Raw genomic sequence first — 8,708 nt, 5'->3', positions numbered from 1 at the left:
GTTTAACCAGGAAGCTGATAAGTTCTGGGGGCTGACCATGACGAATACTAGAGACATCAACTGTGATGGGCTGTTCTAATGGGCTGTTTGCTTATAACTATCTTTGTCTAACTCATTATAAAAGGCCAGCTTGAGATATGATGACAAATAGTTTTTTCAGGGTGCTATGCTCTCAGATCAGTGGCCAGTGATCTGAAAAATAAAAGCACTATGGCTCTCATTGAACTTATCCAATACGATAGCTTTAATTCCTATCTCTTCTTATTAACTTTCTGCAGTGACAGGCAGCAGAACAAGGCCTGTTCCAGTAACACCTACAGAAGATTTACCTAAATTTCCAATGTTGATGCTAACACTAAATGAGTTGTTTTTCCAAGAATGAGCGATTTTTGAAAGACTGAAAAAATAGGGGACAATTATGCTTCCCGTCTCCACTGAAAAATAATTCTTACACTTGACTATGAAATCATGGTCACGTTATGCTCTATTACTCTCACTAATTTTTGAAAAAAGATAGAGTTAATATTTATAATTAGTAAGTAGGTGTCATTTGGACATACACTTTTGTTAGATTTTTTTTCTAAGTGTGAAAAATCACAAGTTATAAACAGCCAACTGTTTAAGATGCTTTCGAAATACATGATTACTTTAATTCTACAATGATTTCTTCGAGTTTTTCCGTAAGGGCACCACAAAATTCACCCACCTTCTCTTCCTTTTTATAAAACTGAAAGGTTGGGATGCAAATGATGTCACGATCTTTCACTAGTTCCTCGCACTCATCAGCATCCACTTCCAGGAATACCACGTCCTCATACTTCACAGACAGGGAGTGGTAGAGAGGCTTGATGGTCTTGCAAGGCCCACACCATGTGGCTGAAAAATCCACTATTACCAGCCTCTCTCCTGCCTCCTTGAGTGCTGTCTCGAAGTCCTCCTTGCTCAGGATCTCCTTGACCATGTCCACTCCCAGGAGATCCATTGAGTCTTCCACCAAATTCAGAGAGTCACTTTCCATAGACTTGGTGGTTTCTTCTGACAGCTGGAGGGGTTCACCTTGTTTGGGCAGGGTGATTTCTTCTGAGGATTTGGGAGGATTGCCCTGTTTAGGTGGGATGGGTATTGGTAAGAGACTGGGAGTATTGCCCTGCTTTGGTAAGATGAATTTCCCTAAAAGCTTGGGGATGTTACCCTGCTTGAACAAAATGGTTTTTATTGGGGGATAGGGGTAACAGCCTGCTGGGGTTGATGTCTTTGACTGGGGGACTGGAGTTGTCAGCCTGCTTGGGCTGTGTGGTTCTTACTGAGGAGTTGAGGATGTCACGACCCTGCTGTTGGAATGTGTCCCCAGGCTGTAGGATTTCTGACTCCTCTGCAGGTGTGGGTTGTGCATCGCTGGTCTGGGTGTGGGCTGGGTCCAAGACCAAGAGAGTCACGTGATTAGATGTAACCTGTAATGCTGGCCTTTCTGAACAAAAGGGTAAACAAATGAAATAAAAATGCAAAAGAAGTATAAAATTCTGATCATATACTCCGAGGAAGACCAGTGTCATTCATAGTGCTCACAGATATAACCTTATGAATGAAACACTAATTTGAAGAATTTCACTCAAACAGAAAGCCAAGCAGCATGTAATCACATGCATACTTTATGTAGACATTTTTTTAAACTACAACTTTTCCTGCTTAATTTGACACTGCTTCCTAAGGCAACCCTCTTCCCTCCCCCTTACAACTAGAGTCACCTTCATTTGTTTCTTCTTGTTTATTGGGCCTCATTTCCTGTTCTCCTGGGCCTCCAACTTTATCACTTTCCATTTCTGGTTCCTTGTCTATCGTCACACCTATTTCATAGATGTCTCAAAACAAAGATGACTGTTTCCAACCTAACATCATAAACTGAGTAACAAGCGATACTCAGGTAATACTTAAAACTGGTTTTCCTTCTCTGTACTCATAACAGCAGATTTGAGAGTTTTATGACAGTCTTGGTTACAGTTACCACACTGTGCAGGAGGCTATATGCCCTGTGCCTGCATTATTTCCTATAACACAACAAACCCCTGAGGTAAGCACCATTATGATCCCCACATTACAAATGAAAAAATTGAGACTTAGAGGGGTTATGTTACTCAAAGTAAAAAATCTAGTATCTGGGGCAGATTCTAAGGCAACACTCTGAATACCACACGGTGCTGTCCTCTGCCAATGCCCTGTCTAGGATGGGTAACTTGAAACCAACTATCCTACAATCTCACTCTAGGATTCTTCCACTCCAATTTTCTCTTTATGACTCACCCAGTCTAATCATCTACTAACTGTGCCCTCCCAACCATATTGTCCTCCACCTCTCAACCCCCCTGCAAATACCTGACTGTCAGATGTCCTTTTGGAGCTATTTGGAAGGGAGTAGATTGTGACACAGAGGAATTACCTAATAGAGAAAGAAGTGAAAGCATCACTCCTTCTGCATCAGTAGACAGGGACAAAGACATTGGTCTACACACTGGGGTCTCTTTGCTTCAGGGTGAAACCCTAGCACATATAACAATTCAGAAAAAAAGTAAAATTAGAAGAGTATTTACATGATAGACCATCTAAAAGGCCAAGAAGCACCCATATTTTGGATTCTTAGCCTCCAGATCTATGAGACATTTTATTTCCTTTTCCCTTCGGTTTTGGGTTTTTTTAAAAAAAAGATTTATTTATTTATGCATACAAAAACTGGGGTACAGGCCAGAGGTGTGTGTTGGGGGAGGGGAGAGGATTCACCAGAGACAGTGGGGAAGATAACAGGAGGATTGATTGAAATACACTGCTGAGGGGAACAGTGGGCGAGTCAGGAGAGGTCTGCTGCGCCATGTGGGTAGCTCCCTGGGCAGGGATCAAACTCCTGCTGCAGTGGCTGCAGATAACTTCATAGGTTGCATCTTAACCCCTTACACCATCAGGGAGGCCCATTCCCCTCAGTTTTATTGAAAAATACTTCACAAACATCGGCCTCCCCGGTGGCCTAGGGGTTAATCATTACGACAGTTTTAATTCAATCCACAGTCAGGGAGCTAACCCACAAATGGTGCAGCAGCCCTCTCTTGACTTGCCTGCCGCTCCTCTTAGCTGTGTATTTCAGTTGATCTGTCTAATCTGCTCCCTACTCTGTCTCTAGTGAATCCTGTCACCTACCCTGCCCCTCCCCTCAACACATCTGGCCTACACCCCAGCTCTTCTACATAAAAGTAATATCTTAAAAAAAAAATGCTTTACGTACATTACTATAAGTAAACTATAAGTTTAAGCCATAGGGTTTGATGGATGGTTTGTTTTACATAGATTGTGAAGTAGTTATTATACATATTGTGAATTTGTGTCTCAGTGGTAGCTTCAGTCAACATTCATTATCTCATGTAGATAAAATAAAAAGAAAAGAAAGAGAAAAGAATTCTCCTTGTGATAAGAACCTTAGGATTGACTCTTAACAGTTTTCTTGTGCACACACCAGTCAACAACGTTACCCACAGTTATGTTGTACAGTCCAGCCCTAGGATAGTAGGCCCTCCATAATGTCCTTTCCTTCAAACTTGTTTCATTATAATATCAATAAGAAAAAAAAATGATTCCCAGTTTGGACCATTGTCTATGCAGAGTTTGCATGTTCTCCCCATGACTGTGTGGGTTTTCTTGGGTATTCTGGGTTCCTTCCACATCACAAAGATGTGCAGATGTGCATATGAGGATTATTGGTGTGTCTCAATTGTCCCAATCAGTGTGTGTGTGTGTGTGTGTGATATGCCCTGCAATGGAAGTATGTTCTGTCAGGGTTGGGGGGTCCTGTCTTGACCCTAAATTACTGGTATAGGATCTAACCACCTGTGACCCTGAATTGAAATAAGTGGGTTGAAAGAAGAATGAATGAGTTATTGAATAAATGAATGAACGTAAATGATGTTTTGGTCTTTATTTAGAAGTTTGATGATGCTTTTGTGACCAAAAATATACCGTGGGAACTTAAGTCATTGCTATCAATTGGCCTATCGTCAGAATGGTTTTTGTCATGGCTGCTGTATGATTTCCACTGAACTTTAAGAATGCTTATCTATCATAAAAGAACTGAATGGTCTGCATGAAAATTTATCTACATTTCATATTCGCACCTTATTTTTTTCATTGAGATGGCTGCTGTCTGAGTATTTTTTGCTAAAGTGATTATAAAGTAATCTGTGATTATACAGCATCACTCAGGGCTGAATTCAATTTCTCTTGGATTTTACTTGGTTTATCATATCTTTCTTTCCTTGAGAACATCCCCCAAATCTGAAAGGAGTTATCATGAACTCAGATAGACTAAATAAAACTATAGATCAGGTTAAACATGTGTTAGGGGATCATTTTTTTATCTAGCTTCTCAATGTTATAATAACAAACCCTGGGAAAATTTCTAAAACATTTTAAGTATTTTTGAAAGTCAAGGTGAATTGGTTAATTGCTTACTATTCCTTCTATCTCCCCGGATTTTTCAATTTTCAAGAATAGGCATTTATAATGGAAAAGAACATTGTTTTTCTAAAGCTAAGTACATGCTCTTCTTTTCTTCCTGCAGTGACTCATCTTGCAGAGGATTTGTCATCATCAGTATCTTATCTAAGGTGCGGATCTTATGCCTTTGTACCTGGCTTTCGAAGTTCTTACCACATTCATTCCTCATCATTATTGCACACAATGGTGTCTATGTTTTGCTCAAAGGAAGGTGGATTATTGATTTTACTTGGTTCCTTTGTAATATTTAACCCCCAATGTTTTTATGCTTGGAAACACTTTCAGTGTAATGCTTAAAGCTCTCCTGTGTGAATATTCACTGGAAAATTCCATTTGGAGTTGCTTTGATAAGATTCAGCTTAGTTGTAACCTTGTTGTTTTTTAAAAGCAATGGGATTCTAAAAAGATTTTTAAAATGTACGTGGTCCCTGGTCATAATTCTTAGTGCAGAAACAATGCTCCCTGCTTCTGGTTTTTCAAATGTTCCAATGCCCACTTTCTGAAGTAAGTCAGATACAAGAGTTAGCAGACTATGGATGGTTCCTGCCTCCAGAACAAATAGCACGCAGGGCAGGAGAGAAAAACATAGGCCCATTGAACAATCCTCAGCACATTAATTCTAGCAATGATCTTTACTGGACTTGGTAGGAAGTCCCAAGGTCCTCAGCTCGGCATTCAGTAGATATTTAATGAATGACTAGATAAAGGTGTGCATGGATTGCAACATGCATAATGGGAAATGATGAGAGAGGAATTATGCTGAAACTAAACTAAAAATTTATTTAATTTTTTTTTTTTTTTTTTTTTTTTTTTGCTAAAAGTATCTTTATTAGCATCTGACTAGACCCACCCTGGACTCCTCTAGAAGGAGGTAAAAGAAACTATTCCCAGGCCTCCCCTGGTGGCTCAGCAGTTGAGCCCTGGGCTGTGAAGCTGCCCGCAGCCTTTGCAGCACCAGTTCGATCCCCGGCCACCAGCGAGGGTCCCACATGGCGCGTAGACCTCTCCTGTCATGCCCGCTGCTCCCCTCAGCAGTGAATTTCGGTCCATATGCCTCTTCTGTTCCCTGCTCTGGCTCTGGTGAATTCTCTCACCCACCCGCACGTCTGACTGTACCCAGTCTTGTATAATTAAATAAATAAATCTTTAAAAAAAAAAACTATTCCCAATAACACTTCTCCAAACCACCCATAACAAGTACAAAATTAGAAAACTAAAAAACAATTTTTTAATTTTATATTTATTTATTTTTTACATTATTGTTCATTTTTTATAATGTTTGATTTCTCCCCTAGGTGTAATCCTCATAAAATTCCTACCACCTATGAACTGTCACCATAGTCTCTTGTGCCCGTCCCTCCCCCTTTTGGACCCCATTTTCTCCCCCTTCCCTATATGTCTCAGTTCTATAGTTTGACTGCTAATTTGGTCTTTTTTTTTTCTTTTCTGAGTCCTTGTTTGGTTTCCCTGTATTCCTCCTCCGTATCGGATGGATTCCTCCATCCGATATTTTTCTTTTTCCTTCTGACTTATTTCACTGAGCGTAATCTCTTCCACCTGCATCCATGTTCCTGCAAATGGCATGAGTTTATCTTTTTTGATTGCTGAGTAGTATTTCATTATGTATATATACCACATCTTCTTGATCCAGAAATCTGTTTTTGGGTATTTAGGTTGTTTCCATATCTTAGCTATTGTAAATACTGCTGCAATTAACACAGGAGTGCAGGTTTCCTTTCAAATTAATGTTCTGGTGTCCTTTGGGTAGATTCTTAGCAGTGGAATTGCTGAGTCATATAGTAGACCCATTTTTAATAATTTGAGGGTCCTCCACACAACTTTCCATAGTTGGTGGACAAGTTTGCACTCCCACCAGCAAAGTAAAAGTGTTCCTTTTTCTCCTCATCCTCGTCAGTGTTTGTTGTTGTCAGGTTTTTTAATGTGGGCCATCCTTACTGGTGTGAGATGGTATCTCATTGTCTTGATTTCCATTTCCCTGATTATAAGGGATGTTGAGCATTTTTCATGTGCCTGTTGGCCATCTGCATTTCCTATTTAGAGAAGTGTCTTTTTTCTTCTTCTGCCCACTTTTTGACTAGATTGTTTATTTTGTTTTTGTTGAGTTGTGTAAGCTCCTTGTAGATTTTTTTTTTTAAGATTTATTTATTTATTTATTTATTTATTTATACAAGCACTGGGTACAGTCAGAAGCACGGGAGGATGAGAGAATTCACCAGAGCCAGAGCGGGGAACAGAACAGGCAGACTGATGAAATACACTTCTAAGGGGAGCAGCGGGCATGACAGGAGAGGTCTGCGCGCCATGTGGGACCCTCGCCAGCAGCCAGGGATTGAACCGGGCTGCAGTGGCTGCAGGCAGCTTCGCAGCCCAGCACTCAATCACTGCGCCACCGGGGAGGCCCAAATATTTTTTTTTTAAAGATTTATTTATTTATACAAAAACTTGGGTATAGGTCAGAGGTGCAGGAGGGTGAGATAATTCACCAGAGACAGAGCCGGGAGCTGAATAGGCAGATGGACCAAAGACACTGCTGAGGGTAGCAGCAGGCAAGACAGGAGAGGTATGCTGCACCATGTGGGTTTCTCCCTGGCTGGCTGGGACTCAAACCCACACTGCAGAGACTGCAGAAGCTTAACAGTGTGGCACTCAACCAGCTGAGCCACAGGGGAGGTGCAGATCTTTGTAGATCTTTGATATAAGTCCCTTATCAGCTATATGGAGCTCAAATATATTCTCCCAATCTATAGGGTGTCTCATTATTTTGGTTATTGTCTCTTTTGCTGTAGAGAAGCTTTTTAGTTTGATGTATTCCTAGATGTTTAACTCTTCCTTCATTTTCTTTGCTTTGGGGAAGAGTCTTCAAAGATGTTTCTGAGATGCATGTCATGGAGTGTTTTATCTATTTTTTTGTCCATGTATTTTATGGTTTCGGGTATTACATTCAGGTCTTTTATCCATTTTGAGTTGGTCTTTGTATATGGTATGAGGTAGTAATCTAGTTTCATTTTTTTGCATATAGCAGACCAGTTTTCCCATCACCATTTATTGAAGAGATTGTCCTTGTTTAAGTGCTTATTCTTTGCTTCTTTGTCATAGATTAGTTGTCCCTATATTTGTGGCTTTATGTCTGAGTTTTCAATTTGATTCCATTGGTCTGTGTGTCTGTTTTTGTTCCAGTACCATGCTGTTTTAATTATAATGACTTTGCAGTATAGTTTGAAGTCTGGAAGTGTTTTACTTCCATTTCTTCCCTTTTTTAGTCAAGAGAGCTAGTCAGGATTTTTTTTGTGGTTCCATATTAATTTCATCAATAATTGTTCTAATTCTTTGTGGAATGCCATTGAGCTTTTTATTGGAATTGTATTGAATCTATAAATTACTTTTGGTAGAATGGCCATTTTGATAATGTTAATACCCTCTATTCATGAGCAGGGAATGTCTTTCCATTTCTTTGTATTTTATTCTATTTCTTTTATCAATGAAAAACAATTTTTTTTAAGATTTATTTATTTATTTATTTATACAAGCGCTGGGTACAGTCAGAAGTGTGGGAGGGTGAGAGAATTCACTAGAGCCAGAGCGGGGAGCAGAGCAGGCAGAAGGACCGAAGTGCACTGCTGAGGGGAGCAGCGGGCTGCAGGAGAGGTCTGTGCGCCATGTGGGACCCTCCTCTGGTGGGTGGCTAGGGAGCAGCCAGGAATCTAACCAGTGCTGCAGAGGCTGCAGGCAGCTTCGCAGCCCAGTGCTCAACCGCTGCACCACTGGGGAGGCCCTGAAAAACAAATTTTTAAACAAACAAACAAAAAAAGAACTGGGTCTCCCCTGGTGGCACAGCAGTTGAGCGCTGGGCTGCGAAGCTGCCTGCAGCCTCTGCAGCTCTGGTTCGATCCCTGGCCGCCGGTGAGGGTTCCACATGGCGCGCAAACCTCTCTTGCCATGCCCGCTGCTCCCCTCAGCAGTGTATTTTGTCAGTCTGCCTGTTCTGTTCCCTGCTCTGGCTCTGGCGAATTCTCTCACCCTCCCGCGCTTCTGACTGTACCCAGTGCTTGTATAAATAAATAAATAAATCTTAAAAAAAAAAAAATAGAGGACTGACATGTACCAACATTTCATCCAAAAAATCAATGCTTTGTTAGGCACTTAGTTCTGAAATG

The 8,708-nt window shown here is 40.7% G+C and overlaps 1 protein-coding gene across 1 annotated transcript; it reads right to left on the bottom strand.

The window, feature by feature from the left end:
- Positions 1–617: 617 nt before the first annotated feature.
- TXNDC2 (thioredoxin domain containing 2) lies at positions 618–2,277 on the bottom strand. Its single transcript, XM_037508845.2, has 3 exons — positions 1,746–2,277; positions 1,305–1,468; positions 618–1,102 (listed from the first exon to the last, which is right to left on the bottom strand). Exons 1-3 carry the CDS (start codon positions 1,816–1,818, stop codon positions 644–646), a joined length of 696 nt encoding a protein of 231 aa, XP_037364742.1. The 5' UTR covers positions 1,819–2,277; the 3' UTR covers positions 618–643.
- Positions 2,278–8,708: the final 6,431 nt, after the last annotated feature.

The sequence above is a fragment of the Talpa occidentalis genome, unplaced genomic scaffold, assembly GCF_014898055.3.
Source record: "Talpa occidentalis isolate TD23 unplaced genomic scaffold, MPIMG_talOcc4v2.1 talOcc4.13, whole genome shotgun sequence".
Classification (NCBI taxonomy): Eukaryota; Metazoa; Chordata; class Mammalia; order Eulipotyphla; family Talpidae; genus Talpa; species Talpa occidentalis.
The sequence above is the reverse complement of the archived record's forward strand: the minus strand, read 5'-3'. Positions and strand labels throughout refer to the sequence as shown.